The sequence below is a fragment of the Rattus norvegicus genome, chromosome 9 (genome assembly GCF_036323735.1).
Source record: "Rattus norvegicus strain BN/NHsdMcwi chromosome 9, GRCr8, whole genome shotgun sequence".
NCBI classification, from domain to species: domain Eukaryota; kingdom Metazoa; phylum Chordata; class Mammalia; order Rodentia; family Muridae; genus Rattus; species Rattus norvegicus.
Window position 1 is genome coordinate 47,207,886 of NC_086027.1, and position 22,153 is coordinate 47,230,038.

The window sequence follows — 22,153 nt, forward strand, 5'->3', positions numbered from 1 at the left end:
AAACTAATACAAAAAAATACAAATACAGAAACAAAAAATAATACAAAAAAAAAAAAGGTTTCTGAGTAGAGTCAATCAACGAACTTATGAAGAGAAGACAGAAGACAGAGGGAGGGGTAGAAAGGGACAGGAGGAAGGAAAAGAAACTTGCCATGACTTGCCCATTAACTTAAGGAAAAGAACAAAGGAAAAAAACCACACTCAACTGAAGATGTTGCCACTGAGAAGCCACTGCAATGACTCTAAAGGTGTTTGGAAACACAAAGGGCTTCAAACGTCCAGAGCAATCCTGGGGAGACCAAAACTGTAGGACAGGACTGTGGGTCATCAATGCATGCAAACCTACAGGAGGCAGTGAAGCGCTGGCCTGAGATTTAGCTCCAAAATGCAGCACGAAGCCCAAACAGAATGAATGGGAAGAGGAGAAGGAGGGGTCGGAATACATCAGGCCCCGTGCAGAAAGGCCAGCAAACCAAACAGGGCAGGGCCTGCATCAAGCAGCTTCCCACAGACATCTCACCCTACAGCCAAAGGGCAGCCCTGGAAGCAGATTAATCCGGTAACAGACACGGAAGCCTGTGTGTTAGTACCGTGGAATGCACTAGGCAAGGTATTCCCTAGTAGCAAACTCTCCGATGACCACCTAGGAAACCAGAAAGATCCACAAAGGGCTCAATACAATGTTGCCAAGGTATGTGTATATATAAAACTTTTCTCCAGAAGCAGAAAAATAAAACACACACACACACACACACACACACACACACACACACACACACACACACACACACACACCACACACAAAGCAGAACAAACAGACCGCACAATGATAAACAAATCCTTTTAAAGCTGGAAGATGCTACTTAGCCCCGCCCCCATCCCTGCCCCCACCAGCTCTGTAAAAATAAGAGGAGGAGAGACGACAGCTGGAATGGGGAAGGGCAGGTACTAATGCGCACCTGTGGGTCCAGCCATCTGTCAAGCTGGTGCAAAAGGATCACTGGCTCAAGACCTGCCAGGCACCTCTTTCAAACTAAAGGGTTTCCTTTAAAAAGCTGGTCATGGGGCTGGGGATTTAGCTCAGTGGTAGAGCGCTTACCTAGGAAGCGCAAGGCCCTGGGTTCGGTCCCCAGAAAAAGAACCAAAAAAAAAAAAAAAAAGTTAAAAAGCTGGTCATACTTACTACTCCTCCTAGCAAGCCTGAGGCCCTGAATCCAACCCCCAGTCAGAGAGAGGGGGAGGGGGAAGGAGGGGAGGGAAGGACAAGAGAGACCAGGCACACATTCATCTGGAAAGAGAAAAAAAAATCTTTTCAACTCAAGCTCAGAGATAAGCACATTTTGAAGTGATTCAGGAAGGAAGAGAATCAAGTGTGACAGATACTAGACAAGTCAAAAGAGAGCACAAGTCACAATGTTGCTATCCAGTGAGGCTGAACTCACTCAACCCTGCCCCTGAAACACTAATAAATGTGCCAGCGAATTCAAGAATTCAGGCTGAAGCCCCGTATGGCAGCATAGGCCTCTAAAATCTCAGGATTGGGAAGGCAGAGGTGGGTGGATCTCTGAGTTTGAGCCAGCCTGGTTTATATAGTGAGTTCCAGGTCAGCTAGGGCTACATAGGGAGACACTATCTCAAGACATTAACTACATTCATTAATTTAATTAACTAAAATTTTAGCTGGATAACTGACCATTAAAATAAGCTTTGAAAGAACCTACATTCCAAATGATGTAATATTGTCATTTATAAAATAAAACTGTGAGAGAAGAATTAAAAACATTAGCGAAGATACTTAATTCTCCTCTCAGCCCAAATAGGTCTTTCTGAAGTCTTGGCAATCATTATAGTTATCCCCAACGTCCCTGCCTGTCAGTCATGCAGGCTGAATTGTGCCTGATACTGCCTCAAAAATCCATGCACTTTCTAATCCACTAAAAGATCATCTAACTGCCAACACAGCCAGGCAACCACACCGCCAACTGCCTGTTCTGTTTGATGACAGTCTATAAAATTCAAGTATTTTCGTTTTAATTTTTGTTTTTTAAAAAAAGATACAGTCCCATCAGATAGGATCTTAGCTGCAACCAGCAGAAACTGCAGGAATATTGGTGATTGATTTATATATGCTTGGCCCAGGGAGTGACACTATTAGGAGGTGTGGCCTTGTTGGAGTGGGTGTGTCACTGTGGGTGTGGGCTTTCAAACCCTCATCCTAGCTGCCTGGAAGCCAGTCTTCTCCTTGCTGCCTTCAGGACAAGAGGTAGAACTCTCAGCTCCTCCTGCACCATGCCTGCCTGGATGCTGCCATGCTCCTGCCTTGGTGATAATGGACTGAACCTCTGAGCCTGTAAGCCAGCCCCAGTTAAATGTTGTCCTTATAAGACTTGCCTTGGTCATGGTGTCTGCTCCCAGCAAGAAGACCCTAAGACAATAGCCAACAACACCAAAAACAACAGAGCTACTGAAAGCTGGCTGGGGTGAAAGCACACAGCTGGGGTTGGGTTGAGGAACCAGACTGGGAAGATGCACAAAATGGCACAGTGAAGTCAGGCATCACAGAGCAGTGAATAAAGGCAAGTCAATGGCATCTAAGATACAGTCTGTCCCCAGAATGTCTGTCTGAGCCCCATTCCCTTATACTTCATTTTTAATATGTATGTATTTACTTGGAGAGAGGGGGACATGCCATGGTGTGTGTTGGGAGGTCAGAGGGTAACTCTAAATACTATAACTAAACTTTAACAACAACAAACACACAAAAAACCCCGAGAATGGTCCAACCACTTAGGTCACACAAAGAACCTCTCAGAACAACTAGAGCCCATCCCTCTCTCTAACCCTTCTGAAGTTCTGAACCGAGAGAAACAAAGGACAAAAGAGTAGCTAAGGATTGCTCTCCCAGAGATAAACATCTTTTGGTCCTCTCAAAAAAAAAAAAAAAAAAAAAAAAAAAAAAAAAAGGCTGGAGAGTTGAATGGGTGCTTAGGGGCACTGGTTGCTCTTTTAAAGGACCCAGTACCCAGATGGCAGCTCATAACTGTCTGTTAACTCCACTCCTGTGGGATCCAACTCCCTCTCCTGGCCTCCACTGATAGCAGGTGTGCATGCAGCACCAAGACACAGACGCACAGACGCGAGCAAAGCATCCATACACATAAAAATACTTTGATCTTTCCCTGGGGTCTAGCCAGATAAGAGTAGTCCTCACATCCCGGAAGCTTCTCTTTGCAACGGACGGAGAAAACCACATCGACATTACAGAAAACCACATCCATCGATGCGCAGAAGTGTGGAGCCCAGCCTGTCTACGATACAACTCCTGTTCCGAAAGCTCAGGGATCTTTTTGAGAGGAATGGAAGGATAAGAGGTAGAGAAATGGAGTTTACTCTGAGGTCGTGTCTCCTAAGAACGTCAGAAACCACACTCACAAAGTCTCATCAGCATGGCCGCCTAAGCCTGAGCAACAACAGAGGTGGATGGGGACGGCCCTCAGGCTTTCACCTTGCACCAAGAGCTGCAGGCCACTGAGGAAGGCTGAGGTCCTGAGAAAACGATCTGCCCCAGGGAAAAGCACACAGATATGACATCTAATACCACATGGTCAGCCCTGAAAACACACCTGAGTGACATTATACACACTAAGCAGGCTGTATTTATGTATCCGGGGTACACGCAACCTATAGAACACATGTGTATATATAACAATTAATGAAACACAAGGCCGTGAATTTGAAAGAATGTAAGAAAGGGTATATGAGTGACATTGGGAGGAGAGAGGGATTCTCAAAACTCAAAAATGATTTAAGAAACAGAAGTGAATACTTTAAATTTTAAAATGAAAGCTAAGTAATAAATAAGTAAATAAAAATACAAAGAAGAAAAGGCGACATTAGAGAAGCAGAGACGATCCATGGTGACCTACACGTTCTCTTTACAAACCAATACTTCAAAAAAACAGTCTTTTGTAGACCTGGCTAGCTCTGAACTTCCAGCGATCCTCCTGTCTCAGTCTCCTCAGGTCTGAGTTTATAGGCATGCACAAACATGTCCAGCATCTCCAGAATCTTTTCATTCTTATTCTCTCCTCATATATATATATATATATATATATATATATATATATATATATATATATATATATATAAGCTAGAGATAGTCATGCCTTTGTAGAAATCCCTGATTTGCCTGAAAAAAAATTTTTTTTCATATTTGCCCATTAGTGCTATCACTAATGTATGTAACTGGGAGACCAGCAGTTGCCTCACAGAAGGTGATCAGCTGGGGTGGAGGAAGAAGGGAGTGGAAAGGAAGAGGCAGACTTTGGAGTAACACACACAGAAGGGAGGACACACAGATCTGTACGAGACACTGGGCACAGGATTAGCACTGAACAGAGAACTCCCGGGAGCATGTGGAGATCTGCAAGAGCTTAAGGAGACAAGGTTCACTAAGTTCTGACAAATTAAGAGTTGCCTGTCTTAGTCCCTGTTCTATTACTGTGAGGAAACACCATGACCAAGGCCAATTATTATAGGAGAAAGCACTGCACAGGAGCTGGCTTACAGTTTCAGAGGTTCAGTCCCCTATCATCACGGCAGGAACATAGAGGCATGAGAACAGACCTTAGAACTATATCCTGATCCACGGGCAAAAGGGAGAGACTCTGGGTTTGGCATGGGACTTTGAAACCTTAAAACCCACCCCCAGTGACACACTTCCTCCAACAAAGCCACACCTCTTAATCCTTCTAATCCTTTTAAATAGTGCCACTCACTGGTGACTAAGCCTTCAAACACTATGGGAACCATTCATATTCAGACCCCTACAGTGCTCACTAGACATTCCTATGATGTTATCAAGTAGAAGACAGATGCTGAGGAGTCTGGAGAACCCCAATCATCCTGTGCACAAATCATGCTCAAGGCCACCGAAGACGCTGTTACTGGTGCCTGATGAATGCCTAGGGAAACACTCCTAACTGACTCATCGAGACTCAGACTCAGCAATGACTTTAAACTGCCTGGTGGCTGAATCCAGAGAAACATTCAGAGTCTTCTGTTCAGGATGGACTTTCTGAATTGATATTCTATGGGGAAACATGGACAAACCCTGCCGTCCAACAGAGAGCCTTTTGGAAACAGGAACACTGTTGACACAGCTTGGCCTGGCCAGTCCCCAGCTTCTCCCCATGAATGCTCACAGTGACTCCCTGAAGGAGTGCTGAGCACTAAGGGGCAAAAGAACGATTACTGCATGAGCTGAAGGGAGTGGAGGATCAGGACAAGGAAACAACTTCCTCAAGAGGCAAGATGTACCCCTGAACGCAGGTCCTCTGATCACAAACACAGAGACGTTGCCTCAATGAGCAGCTAAACAGCAGTGACAAAGGGAGACTCAAACACCTATTTACACTCATCTCTAAACTATTGTTCAAGTGTATAAAGATGATCCTTTTAGTCTTAAGCCTTTCCCCATTAAGATTAATATTCTCATTATAGATTAATTCTAACTTTATAGAATCCTTTCTGGTAGCAAGTAGGATCACCCATAATCCCAGTGCTCAAGGAACGTGCTAGTTACTAATAGTTTGATTATATCCCAAGACATAGTTCTTGTTTCATTAATGCACACTGAGGGGTTTTATGTAAGTGTTTATCTGCTTAAATATATTTCTGAACTTGCAAACGTCTATGCTGAAATTTGGTTTTAATCGCACAGTGCTGAACCAAGAGCATACTTCAATATTCATAGTCACTGCTCAACTGCTTTGCGTAGGAGAGGCCCACCCTCGGGGCAGACATATATATATGATTGGCAGGTTTGGTTGCTTAAAATTTGAAAAGAGGTAACTTAAAAGGAAAAAGAATCATAATAACATTAATACAAGTAGCAAATTGGACAAACTACTTCAAAGGGAAGTCTGTTCCTCATGTATGAAAACTTCTTGCAAACCAAAGCATTAAAAAATGAGCAAAGTTTATAAAAGCAATTACAAATGCAAATGGTCAGGAGTCACACAAACCAGCATTTAGTTCCATGCCGTGGAGAAATCCAATTAAACAAGAGCAAGAATTACTTTCCCGCCCAACAGTTTCCACACTGAGCTATTTTGGCAAGGGCCAAATTGTTACTTTTTACCCATCAAATTGAAAAACAAAATGCCGTAGTTTGCTTTTCTATTGTTGTAATTAAAAAAGAATCTGACAGCCAGGCAGTGGTGGCCCACACCTTTAATCCCAGCACCTAGAGGGCAGAAGCAGGCAGTCTGAATCTGAGTTCAGGCCAGCCTGGTCTACAGAGTGAGTCCCAGAATAGCCAGAGCTACAACAAAAAAACCCATCTTGAAAAAAAACAAAAAACAAAAAAATCCCACTCTTACCAAAAGCAACTCAAGGGAGGGCTTATTTGGCATATGTTTCCAGGTCACAGCACATCACTGAGGGAGGTCAGAACTGCTTGCTGCTTTGCTCTCTGACTCATGCTCAAGATTTCTTATACAACCCAGGACCACCTGCGTAGGGATGGTGCCACTCACAGTGGGCTTGGCCACCCCACATCAACACCAATCAAGACAGTCCGGCCCAGATATGGCCACAAACCAATATGATCTAGCTTGAGGTTTCATCGTCCCATGTGTATAGACTAATATCACCTGGGAAAAAAAAGAAACAAGCTCTTCCACAGACTGTAGGAAGAGGAAGTAGCTCAACTCTTGCAGAGCCTGCTGGTCACATATGAATATTTTGATGTGTTTCGACGCTGAACTTCATTTAGAAAATAGTGTCAAGCCAGTAACCATACAGCTACACAGCACTTCATTTACACGAATACTTAATGTTGTCGCTGATCACTGCAGGAACTCAAACAACTTACCCATGGATCATAAATTGAAGGAAAAACAAAATGACTCTGAAACAAGACTGCAGAATACTTGGAAGCCAGAAAACAAAATGATGTTGGTACCTTTAATTTTTTAAAGTCTTTATTCCACCATCACTACCGCCACCACCCCTCGCATGAAAAAAACATTCACTATTCAACAACATAAGACAAAACAACTGTCTGGTATATGTGTATACAAGCCATAGGAAGAATTAACTTTCTGAAAACTAATGTTCCTACTTATATGAAGAGCAGGCAAGTTCGTTATATGTTTCATGACTGAACTTAGTGGTCCGTATGTGTTTGTTGCTGAGACCATATTCATTTGATAGGAAATGAGCTCTGAAGCAGTGGGACTTGGGGTCCTGAACTGGCAATGCAACCTAAAATCCTTCCCATGTAAGGGAGAAGGTTAAGGACTGACCCCGGATCTCACCAGTGCCACAGAAGGGCTCTGTACCCTAAGTTCTGTGCCCAGCGCTTCAACATTCTAAAAACCAAGGGGGAACAAACTGATCCTCTACACTGGTTCTCAACCTTCCTAATGTGTGACCCTTCACTACACTTCTTCATGTGGTGGTGACCCCCACATTGCTATTCCATAACTCTAAGTTTGCTACTGTTATGAATCGTGACGTCAATATCTGATACGCAGGATGTATCAGATCTTCCACCCCCATAGGGCCACAACCCACAGGTTGAGAACCACTGGCTTAAATGCTTATAGAAACACATGCGGATATTTGGTGAGTCTCTTAACCCTCGGGTCACACAAGGTGAAAGAAATAACAAGCGATTACCTCTCCTATGAAGACAACTATAACACAGTCCAGCTTCTCTTCAGGATACAGATTATCAATAAGGGAGTGAAGGGTCTCTATGAGGTAAGATTTAACTTCTCTCTTCACAGTAGGAATCCCCATGACTATTGAAACTGCAGGAAAAAAAATACAGTAATTATGTGAGGAGATCTTATAATAATAAGAAAAGACTTTATCACAACGATACAGACAACTTTATAGGGGTAATTGAGGGGTTCGATTTTAGAGAGAAGAAATGACAAGGAATAATTCCTATAACACCATAATTCTCTGCCATGTGGCTAGGCCAGGGGCGTGTGCAAACCACACAGCAACTAACTGGTGCTAATAAAAGACCATGCCAAGCCAACTGCTGCAGCTCGGTACCCTACAGGCCAGGCTTAGAAACCCTGAGACATCTTGTGAGTGGATATCTTGCGTCTCAGAAGCCCGAGAGAACCAGGAAGAGGCCTTGGGCAAATAGGAAATCTGGGGACAAGCCACAAAACACCCGGGCTCATTACCCTCATTTCACCACACAATTTAATCTGCCTCAGTGATTTTGAGGATTCCATATATCATGCCACCAAACTGATTTTATTTCGAAGTCCTTTTAAAGTACTCTTTTATCTTAAAACCATAAAAGCATTAATATTCTAGGCACTATGTATATACACCGCAGCAAGTGTTAAAAATAACCTGAAACCAGACATGACGGCGCACGCCTTTAAGCCCACCCAGTGCTTGGGAGGCAGAGGCAGGCAGAGCTCGTTGAGTTGGAGGCCAGCCTGGCTCCAGAGAAGCCAAAGCTACATAGAGAGTCCCTGTCTCAAACAAAACAAAAGGGAATCTTAATCATAGAACAGCTTCCTGGAGATGCCAAGAAATGCTTAGGATTCCGAGGCCAGAAGGCAGTTTAGAGGCCACGCATGAGCTCTATCTTCCTGTTCTGTAGCTGAGGATGCTGAGGAAGAGTGGTGGAAGGAACTGCCCCTAAGATCCCTCTCTTTCACTTTAGAGACAGTCGCCAGTGCCTCTCAGATGTACTCTACTTGTTCTGCACCTATTGATAAGAGACAGCGTTCCAGGGGTCAGGCATAAAACAGCAAGCAACCTAAATGATGCCTGCACTTTCTCGAGACGTAGGAGAACTGAGAAAGAACATTCCAGAAGAGGAAGCGGCAGCAGGAGGTTGCTGAAGACAGAACAATCTTGACGTAATCAAGATTCGCCAGGAACAGAACAGCCCTAAGGCAGAACGAGCCTCCGAGGGGAGAGTCCGCCATGGAGTTGAGCGGAACAGACAATCGAACAGAGTTCGATTCTGAGTGGAGGAGACACTCATCCCGAGGTTTCCATTGGGGAAGTCACACCCCAATTCTAGAACTTACTTACTGTAAACCAGAAAAAAACCTAGAAACTCTCTAAATGTAGCATCCCCGATCTTTGTCTACCTTCTGTTAGCGCTACGTCACACCCTGCTTTTGGCATTCACTGTTAGTCTAGCCTTTGTTTCCTTCAGATGTGAGGTTGGTCAGTTGCTCCTCATTCCTCTGCCTCTCCTCCTCCTCCTAGCTTTAGCTTCCTCTTTCACTGGGCATTAGCTGCTGGTGAACTCGAGCCCTGGATGATCTCACTTAGACACATTACTTCAGCCACTTACCCATCATGACTCGCAGAGTCAAACCTAACATGACTTCCCCTGTGAGTCCCAGCTCTAACTCCCTGCTTGGCATGTCCCTGTGTCAGCAGCTCAAAGCTTCCTCAAAACTTAACTTGTCCAAATTTAACACATTCTCTTCTCTTGAAGACCAATGCTCCAAGCTCCAGAGATGGCTCGATGGTTAGTACTAAGTACAGGTTCTGCAGAGGACCTGAGTTTGGTTCCCAGCACCCACATTGTGGCTCACAATGGCTTATAACTCCAGGGGATCTGACACTTCTGACCTCCCTGGGCACTACACTCACACACAGACACCACCTAATCAGACACATGAGTTCCATAGTTAAAAGACAATACAAATAAATCTTTTTTTTTTTTTTCGGAGCTGGGGACTGAACCCAGGGCCTTGCGCTTCCTAGGTAAGCGCTCTACCACTGAGCTAAATCCCCAGCCCCGACAATACAAATAAATCTTAAACAATGCTGCAGAACTCTCCTGGGCCTCAGCAAACTGTCTGCCTCTGTTCAGTTACTCCATCTGGAATCTTAGAAGTCTCTATGGTCATTCCCTGGAGCCCAGCCCCGTCAGTCCTTGTGTGCTCAAAAATCCTCCAAATCCTCCAAAACCCACCTGATGTCTCAAGTGGATACATAAAAGAGCTAGGGGTGAAACCCAGGGCAAGTTCCCTGCCACTGATTGAGCCACTCAGTTCCCTCCTCACTTCTGCTTTGGAACAGACTCTTCTAAGTTGCTCAGATTGGTCTTGAACCCAAGGCTGTTACCCAGAGTGGCTGTGACCTCAAGTTTCCCCCTTCAGCCTCCTGAGTACTTGGGAGCACCTACACTCTTGACCCAGCTTTTGGATTGACTCATATACGGCATATCTGAGTTCCAACCGTAACTACTAATGTGAAAAGCAAGCACTTCTAATTGATCTCTCCTAGCAGTTAGGTGCTGTTTTATGGGTGTGATTTCCTTGCCCATCCCTCCAAAATAAATCATGCCATTTGCTCCACCAGTTCAGTTTTATAGATGGCCAAGTTACAGGCCTTCTTATTACTGGTCATGCCGTACTGGCAGATGCCTCTGCTTTGCCATCTGGGTTGGCTGTGCCTGGCTACCTCACTGGTGTGTGGGAGGACCCAGGGGCTGTGTGTGAGAGCTGTTTCTGAACTTCGGAATCCCAGCCTGTCTCTTCGGACCAGCCAACACCTGAAGCACTGTCCCTCTCCCAAGCCTGAGGATGGCTTTGCTGCTGCTCTGGGATTAACCAGACTGACTACTGAAAAACAGACCCTCTAGCAGCAGCAGCTCTGCTTGGATCTAGACAATGGACGTTCTAGATGCAAAATCCCTACACACTACATAGGTTCCGGGCTTCCACAAAACATGAATCCCAGAAACCATGCGCAAAATAATGTTTCTAATGTATGTTTTTCTAAGCAGAGGTCAATGGCTTTTTTTTCTTTAAGGACATCCTAAGGGTTCTTACTTAGCTCTAGAACCACTAAGGATTGTCTAAAGATTTAGGAGAGTTTTTTTTTTAAAATTAAGTAAGGATTTTCCCCATACTTCAAGCTGACTGACTGCTTTTTCTACATATTAAAAACAGAACCCACTTTATTAAGAGTGTGGACTAGTAAAAACTAGATGGTCAAGATCTTGCAGTGTTTATAATGGATAAAATGAATGAAATTAAGTAAGTGTTTGAAAGGAATACAGCATGTCAGCCATCAAACCAAAAAAGAACTAGATAAGAACTTGCTAGAATGGGGTTGGGGATTTAGCTCAGTGGTAGAGCGCTTGCCTAGCAAGCGCAAGGTCCTGGGTTCAGTCACCCGCTCCGAAAAAAAGAAAGAAAAAAGAAAAAAAAAGAACCTGCTAGAGATCTTCAACATTCCAAATGACTTGGGGGGACTGAGTTGAGGGGACATCAATCCCTCTGTGGAGTCCTGCTTGGCCTGGAACTCATGAACATCTCCTGCCTCTGCCTCTCAGGTGCTAAAAGACTTTTAAAAACACAATCTTCTTTTCATTTGTTACTCTCATTAATGAAAATGCAGCCTAAATTGGCTATGGAACCTTACCCAGAATGGCTATTAAAGGGAGAGATCAATGTTACCTTTTACAAGTAATTAGCAGTTGAAGTTCTAAAGAAAGTAGCTAACAGTGTTCTATACATATCAGATCTTCTATATTCAGCCCCTGAAGGATGGATCCCTTGCCTCAATAAATAGTTATTGAATTAATAATAAAGAGTTCATCTGAATGGGCTAGCATAAGACGAACAACTTTTATAGGAAGATCATACGTCATTGTAAATTATTTATAAAACATAAAGATGGAAGAACCAAAGGAAGATGGATGCAGAGGCTTAGAAACATAGTAACACAGTAACACAGTAACACAGTAACACAGTAACACAGTAACTAATAACGTAATAACAGCTCAAATGACAAGAGATGAAGAGAAAGATGCTTGAGGTTCCCACTGAGTCAAATATTCCTCAGAGATGTGGGCCCTGGGTACAAACATGAGAACTGCACAAAGGAAAAGCCAACTAAAGCAACTCAAGGGCTGGGGAGATGGCTCAGCCACTAGGAGCACCTGCTGCTCTTGCAGAGGACCTGGGTTCTATTCCCAGTGCCCACATTGTGGCTCACAACCACATCTAATCCCAGGTCCAGGGGAGCCAATGCTCTTTTCTTAGGTCTGAAGGTGGCAATCCTGCTATCATACGGGACATGGTTCAACACATAAAATAAATCTGAAAAAACATTAACACAAAAATGAAATTCAAACCAGCAGCATGGCGCACACCTGAAATCCCAGCTACTCAGTGAGGTGAGGGGGAAGGAGCTTGTGTTCCAGGGAAGCTTGGGCTACATAGTGAAACCTCATTTAAAAACAAAATCCCCAGTGATGAAGGAGGAAGAACTTCTAGAATTATTGTTTCATTGATTATAATATTTTGGCCCCTACATTTTAAATCTGTGAAGAAAAAGTCAACCTAAAATGTCCGAGTTCAATTCAGTTGAAAATTGTAAAGTCACATAGCAGTGAAGGACTAGAAATATGAGGGTCCTAGGAGGGGAATTCAAGGAGTGACTTGGTAGGAAAAACCACAGCAAGTGTTACCCTGTGGGAAGCTCATGAGAGCAAAACAACAGTCTGCCCCATGTGTCTAGGGGAAAGCAGGTCCAGCTTAAACCCCTCGGCAGGCTTGGGAAGAGCCATTAATGCTGGAATGAGACATGGGGGTCATCTCTCTACCTCCCCGTTTTTAAAATAGAAAGTGGACAAAGGTTCAAAGTTTTTTTCCCCTAAACTACATGCTCGCCGATCCCGTTTTGATATATGGAAGAGATGCCCATACCCTTCCTTTTTTTTTTTTTTCTTTTTTTTTTTCCGGAGCTGGGGACCGAACCCAGGCACTTGCGCTTGCTAGGCAAGCGCTCTACCGCTGAGCTAAATCCCCAATCCCCATACCCTTTCAATAAGCAGATTACACTGAGCCCCAAGCTGCTGCGCAGACACTAAATACATATACTTAATATATAAATATAAAAATATTTTATATTAATAAATTACATATCATGATTTAATAATTACAATTTAATATGTTATAATTTAACAATACCAACAATTACATTATTAATACAATGGCTTAAATATGGATATTTAAAATATATTTATATTAATGTGTTAATATTAATACTAATTGGATTATATTTTAATTTACATTTAATTTATTTAATTTGGTTTTAATATATTAATTACATTAATATTTATATATTAAATATATTCTTTTTTTTTTTTCCGGAGCTGGGGGCCAAACCCAGGGCCTTGCGCTTCCTAGGTAAGCGCTCTACCACTGAGCTAAATCCCCAGCCCCGGCTATTAAATATATTCTTAATTCTACTCCTTTGTCCTGCTAGACATCTTCCTAGTGGTCAACCAAACCCTCCGAGTCACCATTCAGATAGCAGGCACACAGTGAACACACCTCCCGTTCTTCCACTGCCAATCTGTACGGCGGGCTGAAGGCTTCTTTCATTTTGCAATAGATGAGGCAAATGATAATAAATACTTGGCACTTGAAGTGATTTTTTGCTTGTCAACTCTTTTAGAAGCTTTATGGTATTATCTGAAACACAGAAAAGACAAGTAAGTGGCCAGAACCCCTTACCTTCCGGAGTCTCTCTTTTGAAAGTTAGCTGAGAACAAACACAGAGAAATACAACCAGGCAGGCTCTGAATATGCTTTCTACAAAGGAAGTCAGCAACAAGCACGCTGGCCACCACTCAATTTCACTTTCCTGTCTTTTTTTTTTTGTTTCCTTAATCACAGGTTGCTGAAACATAGCCTAGCCCACGTGGGTTTCTGCCATGAAGCCACATTCTTCCATCCCAGGCACGTGCCGCTGTCCTGTCTAACTTTCAGTGTATTAACATTACATCAAACTTTTATACAGAAGATATGTTTCCTTAAAATAAGCATTGAAAAGACTTAGAAGTTGGGAACGCTCAGCACGCGTCAATCTAAAAGTGGTTTTGGTTTCATCTGGACGAGCCCATGAGTCACTGAACAGGCTTTGGAGTAAAAATTTCTGTTTATTAGATGATACTGCTGTAAATTTTCATCCAACTGAAATTTCATTTCTAAACAAGGCAATCAGCATGATGGACTTGTGGTCACAATGCCATTAAAGATATGATGTGGGGGTTGGAGAGATGGGCTCAGTGGTGACCTCTTTCAGAGGTCCCGGCTCACAGCCAACTGTAACTCCTGTCCCAGGTGATCCAATACCCTCCCCCTCCTTCTGGCTTCCTTGGGTACCTTTCACATGTGGTACACAGGTATAATGCAGACAAAAACACCCATATCAAACCCACAAAAATATATCATATATCATACATAAAATTAAACTTGAATCCCATGTGTAAAGAATCTTATTCCACCCAAGCAGTCAGCAGCAGCTTGAAGGATCTAAATGTCAGTCAGAGTGTGATGACTGTCCTAGAGACTCAGCAGAGTCAAGGGCCCCAACGCAGTCTGTCCTGTGACTCAGTCATTTCCTCTCGATTTTAGCTTTCACTCATTCCACAAATACCTAATTGCTTTCTGTCTTGTTCCAGAAATGGTGTGTTTGAAAACCGCCTGCCATCAAACCATAATCTAATGAAGATCACCAGGGCTGCCAGAAACGCAAGCGAAAGCTATGCAGAAAACGTTGCTCACAGAGCTGTGATTTGGAAGGGTAAAAGTGACCCAGGAAAACATCCATTTGCTAATTATAGAAGGAATGCTTCATTTGCTGCGGTCTATGATTAGCACATTAGCTAGGAAAGTATTTTAGTCGGTGTGGGGAGTGCACACGGTCAGTCCTAAGCACTCGGAAGGCTGAATCAGGAGGCTCACAAGTCTGAGGCCAGCCTGGGCTACATAGTTACTTCTTGACCAGTCTCTGCCATAGAGTAAAATCTTCCACCATTAAAATAAATTTTTAATAGCATTTTGAGGAATAGTGATGCCAGACATTTCAGTGTGCACCTTTTATCCCAGCCTCCTAGAGCCTGAGGGAAGTGGATCTGTGAATTCAAGGCAGTCTGGTCCACATAGCAAGAATCTAGTCACTGTCTCAAAAACCAAAAAAGGTAAAATGATAAGGTAAAAATGCTCAATAGTATAATTTCAAGAAGTATTTGTTTTAAAAAGAGGAGAAGGAAACAAGAAAAGGAGAACAGCAATCACTAGGTGATTTCCTTTTAGTTGTATCATTCTGTAATTTTAAATGCTACACTGTGACAAAATACACCAGTGTTCTCAGCAGGAGAGGGAGAAACACAGAACCGTAACAATAAGGGCAGGTGTTGATACTAAGATAAAGGCATGCCTGTCGGGCTCTGTGCAGAGAACGTGAAGCTGAGTCTAAAGCACGGATGTAGAAAGCCCTGGAGCCCCCGCACTGGTATAAAAACAGGGAAGAAGTCCATCAGCAGAGGCAGGAGCACCAAAGCCCAAAAGGCCCAGGAAGGGAGTGCTCAGACACTCTCCAGGTTTGCCCTTACTCAGCTTTCCTCCCAGTTATCATTCAGATGCAAGAACAAGGATCGTTTGAGCAGCTCACAGATTCCCCAGGGGCCATCTAAAGTCAAGCATTGGTTATATCATAAGCATGCTGAAATAAAAGTTAAAATGTATTTACTTTACAACATTTATTCCTGTGTATGTGTGTATATGTTTGTAGGTCACAGGACAATGTGGGAACTGATTTACCCTGTACACCATGTGGGACCTGGGAATTGAACCAGGGCTGTTAGACTTGGCATCAAGCTTCTTTTACCCACTGAGCCATTTTGCTGGCTCAAAAGTTAAAATTTAATCCCATATGAACGCTTTCAAATGATACAGGTTCTTCTTCGCCTCTACTGATAAAATGTATGTGCAGCTGAAATGTATCAGCACACGCTGTCAAAATCAAATCCAGCAATTAATAAAGATGCAATTATAATCCACCAGAATGGCAAGTTTGGTCTTTCTTTCTGAAAAGGGGAACGCATGCTGGCTGGTAAACCACTCACGAAACTCGCAGGTACCGCTCCAGGCGGACCCTTGAACACGTGCACCTCTTTAAGTACCTGAGAACGTACTCAGACCAGCCTTACTTCCATTAGTCTCCGCTCCAGCTCGGCGGAACTGTTGGACAATGGTGTTTAGCTCAGAGGAGCGCTGAGATATCCTATGTTCGGCCACTCGAAGACGTTCTTTTAAAGCGAGGAATTCTCGTTGGTAAGCAATTAATTTTTCTACAAGAAAAACAAACAAAAAAAGGAAACCATTAGTGTGATTGTTTGTATATGCTTGGGCACTATTAGGAGGTATGGCCTTGTTGGAGTAGGTGTGTCACTGTGGATGTGGACTTTCCTACCGTAGCCCTAGTTGCCTGGAAGTCAGTATTCCCCTAGCAGCCTTCAGATGAAGACATAGAACCCTCAGCTCCTCCTGCACCATGCCTGCCTGGACACTGTCATGCTCCTGCCTTGATGATAATGGACTGAACCTCTGAACCTGTAAGCCTTCCCCAATGAAATGTTGTCCTTATAAGACTTGCACTGGTCACGGTGTCTGTTCACAGCAGTAAAACCCTCACTGATACAGTTAGTATGCTTTGTCTTTAGTATACGTATTTAAAATTAAATAATACCCTCTCCCAGCTTACAGTAGGAGGATAGGCATGGAGCCTAGAGGAGAAGCCATTACTGCTGCCTTCCCAAAGCAATAGGATTTCTAACTGTCCCTCTCACGCCTCATCCAAGAAGCTTCTTGTGGTAACAGAATGATACTATTGCAGTCAAACATGCTCAAAATACAAAGGACAATGACAACAGGGAAGGAGGTCAAAACGACGGTTAAGACCAGCAGACCACGGAGCCTGCTGCTACTGTCTTTTAGATGTGACATGGAGGTTTGTCCCCGTGAAATCTCAATTATATGGCCGTCTAAATGAAACCTACATAACACTACCAGCTGATGTACCAATGTGCACGGGTTTGTACCAATACCACCTGTGTCAGGTCGAATTGGATAGCCTTCTTGACTCCCTCAAAAGGTTACTCCACTGACCATTGTGGTCGCAGAGACCCCCAAACATTTACATATGAGCAACAGCAAATGGACTCAGCAGACTGCATGATCATATATATAAACATGTATGTATGTATGTATGTATGTATGTATATATATACATATATATATATTTTATATGTAACCATGTTAGAGAAGAGGATGTCATGAATTTTAGAGGGAGTTGAGGCTGACACAAGAGGAACTTCAAGAAAGAGGTGGGAGGAGTAAAAAGGATATACAATATCATGCATAAAAGGACGAGGACGAGGACGAGGACGAGGACGAGGACGAGGACGAGGATGAGGACGAGGAAGACACATTCTGTAAAGCTGGGGCTAAGACTAGGGAAGGCACTGCTTACTGTTCCTTCTTCAGGTGCACACAGCAAACTCTCCAGAAGCCTGTGACAGTAATTAGCCGGCACGAGTTCCCCCGGCAACCTCTCCCCCCACACTTCTAACACCACGAGGCAAAGCCAAGTAAGCCCACTGTATCCCCTTCCCAAGTCTGCTGCAGGAGGACAGAAATCAGATAGTACTGTGCCCAGGAAAGGATTCTAAGAAAGTTCAGGATGACACTGTGTCCCGTTTACTGACGTGAATGAAGTGACATAGTTCACCCATAGTCTGCATTCCTTGCGTAGGCACCACTCTATGTAAACTCCTAAGAAAACAAATGCCAAGACACCGTTTATAAACACAAAACTAGAAAGAGCTAAACATGGTGATGGGAGCTAAGCTCCCAGCTTCTCAGAAGACCGAAGCAGGATGTTCACTGGAGGCCAGGAATGCAAGACCAGCCTGCCACCAGAGCAGGACTCCAGCTCAAAACAGAACTGGAAACAATAATGTGTAATGATTATCACAGGAGGCAAGATTTATGAACAACTAATACTGACGGCAATTGGGGGGTTAGAGGAAAGACAGATATCACCTCTTATTCCTGAATGGGAACACCCAGGCTTGTAAAACAATTTCCCTCTAACCTAAATAACAATGTGAGTCAACACTTTTCAAAACAACAACTGGGGAAGGAAGGCTTACATGCATTCTGAAATTTATCTGCAACAATAGCACTTTTTAAACTGTCTGGAAAACAATATGGAGAGTGTGGTCTGATATCAGATCCTATCCTAAGGGTACAGATGTGTGGGTCCCTGAGTCTGGGGACAGTAGACAAACAGGATCAGACACAGAATTGTCCAAACCCACAGGTTGGCCACTCTCCACATACACAAGCAGAGAAGTGTCCCACCCTTTAAGACCCAGGCAGTGCCTATACATTGGTTTCTGAATACCGCTGGCACTCCAAAGAACTAGAACTTATTGGAGAAAAATAACTTCAAGGTAATAATATTAAATCACACAAAAAAAGCTAGTGGTGTAGCTCAGTGGATAAAGGCACCTACTGTCCAATCATGGAGATGGATCCAAGTTCAAGTCCCAGAACCCAAGTAATGGCAGAAGGAAAGAACCAACTCCCCAAAGTTGTCTTCTGCTTTCCATAGGCAAGCTAGCCCAGACACTGCCCACACATACACACAATAATACTTTTTTTTCCCCTGAGAGACAAAACAGACCGGACATTGACAAAAAGATACAAGTTACATAAGAAATTCTCACTAGCTACATGGGGTAACTTAAGTAACAAAACTCAACTACTGATGGTAACAGATTATGACCCCATTGAATAAAATTAGAATCGAGGGGTTCATACCAGTAATAGACTACAGCGGCTCAGATGAGGGGCTGAGGCTCTTACAGGAGAATGCCAGTTACTGACATTCGGAGGGAGGGATGTCCAACAGCAGAGGATAGCAACTGAGTCAGGCAATACTGTAACTACCAGGTACGAGTCTGGTAAGGAGTGAGGTATTTACATCATCTCAAAGTATCTCCCCACCAAGTACTCATTTTACACAGGAAAAATGCTAATTTGAGAGTGGAGAAACTTGGCAGACATCCCTTTAAGGGAGCGGCCACAGTTCACATCAGCAATCACAGGGCTGGTACCAGCACCTCCCGAGAGCCACCGAGAACAAGACTCATTACATGGTGCTCCTGCCAAAACCACGTAATCTCAGGCTAATCTGAAGGAAACAGAAGACTCTATGAAACCGAGACAATGCACGAAGCACATAGCATGTACCTCAAATGGCATGGAAGGTCACCAAGATGAAGACCAAGGAAATGCCCAAGACTAAAAGACATGGAGTCTAAATGCCAGAACAGTGCTTTTAGAAAATCAGCATAGAAAAAAACCCACACTTTAGTTTCTGACCTGAACGCTGCTCTCAGTCCAAACTCTATGGTGAGGAAAGGCTCCAGGTAAGCCTCGTCTGAGTGGCCCCCTGCTTCTGAATCTACTTTCCATACCAAGGAGCTCCCCACATCATATTTGATCTAAAAAGCCAAGAACTTTCTAGACGTCTTTTGAACATCCTTAGAATTTTTTCCTATTTCTATGTCCTGGAAATAGTTCAAACTTTTAATAAACACGAAGACTCCTCCAAATGTTTATACAATCCCCCATTTTCATCATCCGCAGCGAAATCTCTGTACTTGCTTTGTGGAAATGGCAATTTTCATGTGATTTAATAATTTAAAATAAGTTTTGGACCCACTGGGAAAAAAAACTGATGAGTAATATAAATGGCAAGAGTATGTATGCCAAAAATAGAAAAGAAATTTAAATTTTTAAAGAAATGGAACCAGGGTTGGGGATTTAGCTCAGTGGTAGAGCGCTTGCCTAACAAGCGCAAGGCCCTGGGTTCGGTCCTCAGCTCAAAAAAAAAAAAAAAAAAAAAAAAAAGAAATGGAACCTATTTAAGAAGATAAAGAGGTTTACCAGTGAATTTTGTGAACACTAAAGTTAACAAAAATTACACCATATTTTTGGTTTTGTTTTATTTTAAGAAATTAAGATTTATCAAACTAAAATTATGGTTGGAAAGAATGTTGGGTACTTGCTTTGTCCCTGAATAAAATTATTAATTAATTGATTAATTAATTAATTCCATAGAGAAGGACATGACTGTTCCCAAAGTACAGAGAGTTATAATGTAGATACAAGGGGCAGTCCAGGCTGACCATGACAGGCAGACTAAACTGGACTATGGGAAGAACGAGGCAGAGAGATAGGCAGCCTGGGTAAAGTAGCCAAAATGACTGAGTTAATATAGGGATCAGGCTGGGGGAGGGAAGTAGAAGCCTAGCCCCTGGGGGTGGGGACTGGAGTGGGGGCAGAGGGGAAGTGCGGGGGGGGGGGGGTGGTACTGAGGGATGCTGGGAGAGCACACAGGTACTGAGTGAGACTGGTCTATGTCCTACCTGGCATTCTTCACACATATCACACACAAACACACACACAGATGAACAACTCAGAAACACCACTCTTAAGCTTACAGACTTAATTTTCAGGAACCCACTAACGCTGAAAGGTAATTATATTTCACTTTATTTAAAAAGAATTCACGGGGCTGGGGATTTAGCTCAGTGGTAGAGCGCTTACCTAGGAAGCGCAAGACCCTGGGTTCGGTCCCCAGCTCCGAAAAAAAAGAACCAAAAAAAAAAAAAAAGAATTCACATTGGTCGTTCATATACAACCAACTTAAAACTGAAAGGCAGGCCTCTGGAAGAAACTAGAGGTGATTTCCCACTGACAACGTTCTCAAACATGCTGAAGAAGGGGAGGGGGGGGAAAGAGGGGAGGAGAGGAGGAGGAAAAGGAAGAGGAGGAGGTGAGAAGAAAGAGACCCCGTGTTCCAAAGACAGTGTGGGGAGATAAAGCCCACTGTAAGCAGAATCCCAAATGACACAATGGAAAGAGTAAATGTGTGTATTTAACAGACCCTCCAAAGCTGCCTTGTCTAAAGACGCCTCACAAGCCCACAGCATAACTTGGAGGAAGATGAGTGTTACTAGAATTTTTTTTTCTTTTTTTCAGAGCTGGGGACCGAACCCAGGGCCTTGCGCTTGCTAGGCAGGCGCTCTACCACTGAGCTAAATCCCCAGCCCCTTGGAGAAAGATGAAAACCTGACCCGGTCCGTCTACTCTGATCAGATTCCAGTTTGATTCTGTCTCTGTCTAAAGACCAGTGGCGCCTTTCTCTCAGATTGAAGGTACACAGATAAACATCTTTTTTCCTACACCTGCACAACTCTGAGTTGGTGGAATGGCCTACTTGGCACAACAGAAGGGTCGTGACACAAGCAGCAGGCCCACGCTCTAGAGGAGAGTACACTTACAAACGCCAAATCGGTCCGATTTAAGCAATAACAGCCCTGACAACTCCAGACCGTCTCGCAGGACCGGATCTACCTCATCTTTTACTGGTATATACTGGACTGACTGACCGGCCAAGCAGGCTAGGCTGTTAGGATTTCCGGAGTCCTGACTTTTGCCCTAAAAGCCCAGTTACATACAGACAATCTCTACCTAGAGCATGCAGGCAATGCTCATAAAAATACCACCTGTCTGCACTTCCCTAACATCAACCTCCACATAAGACAGCTGGAAGGGCCGTTAAATCCAGATTCGAAGACCCTTTTCTCCAGAAATGCTGGTTCTCTAGGTGACAGGCAAGGCCTGAGATTTGCTGGGGTTTCCCACCATGATGTGAAGGCTGGAAGGCCAGACCACTCACGCAGAAGAGGCCAACATTGTCCTAGAACTTAGACCCAACAAGTCCAGAGTTTATGGAGGCAGCTCTCTCCCCTAGCTCTTTCTTTACCTCCTTCCTGTTACCTAGGAGGCACACAAGCAGAAACTGACTAAAACTAAAATGTGTAGGGCCACAAAACACAAGATAGCACAGGGAGGTGCTCTGAGACTCTCTGGAACACAGCTGTTTCAAAGGTGTCTTCTAAGGGTTCCACTGAATTACCCTGGAAGACACCTGGAGGACATCACATAAACAGGAACTCTGAAAAGACCCATCCAAGTTCACAAGGAAAAGCAGAGCTCATAAATGCATGCAGTCACGACACTTTTTAAACTTAATACAAGGAATGAGATTAACTCATTTCTGATTTCTCTACACCCCAGAACAAGATCCTTATCAGCTCGTGTCATGACCAGAAAAGCTCTGGAACACAAATGTTCTTTCTCTCCAGTATCAGAGTATCGTTAACAGGGTGATTCAAAACTGCACTCAGGTATAGGTATGGTAAGCA

The 22,153-nt window shown here is 43.6% G+C and overlaps 1 protein-coding gene and 1 long non-coding RNA gene across 9 annotated transcripts in view; one reads left to right on the forward strand and one right to left on the reverse strand.

The window, feature by feature from the left end:
- LOC120094669 (uncharacterized) overlaps window positions 1-15,869 on the forward strand; it is a 30,282-nt gene extending 14,413 nt beyond the window's left edge. The window contains exon 2 of the long non-coding RNA XR_005489108.2: window positions 14,489-15,869. This is a non-coding gene — a long non-coding RNA (uncharacterized LOC120094669). The remainder of the gene's footprint in view (window positions 1-14,488) is intronic.
- Window positions 1-22,153, reverse strand: part of Mgat4a (alpha-1,3-mannosyl-glycoprotein 4-beta-N-acetylglucosaminyltransferase A) — a 113,349-nt gene that overhangs the window by 38,657 nt on the left and 52,539 nt on the right. For 5 of the 8 annotated variants that reach the window (XM_039083970.2, XM_006244840.4, XM_017596573.3 and 2 more), the window contains 3 exons: window positions 15,992-16,159; window positions 13,356-13,496; window positions 7,687-7,820 (listed from right to left, as the gene is read on the reverse strand). In XM_039083970.2, the coding sequence (XP_038939898.1) occupies window positions 7,687-7,820; window positions 13,356-13,496; window positions 15,992-16,159 (443 nt within the window). The remainder of the gene's footprint in view (window positions 1-7,686; window positions 7,821-13,355; window positions 13,497-15,991; window positions 16,160-22,153) is intronic. The other 3 variants (XM_063267508.1, XM_063267509.1, NM_001012225.2) reach the window with 1 other exon arrangement.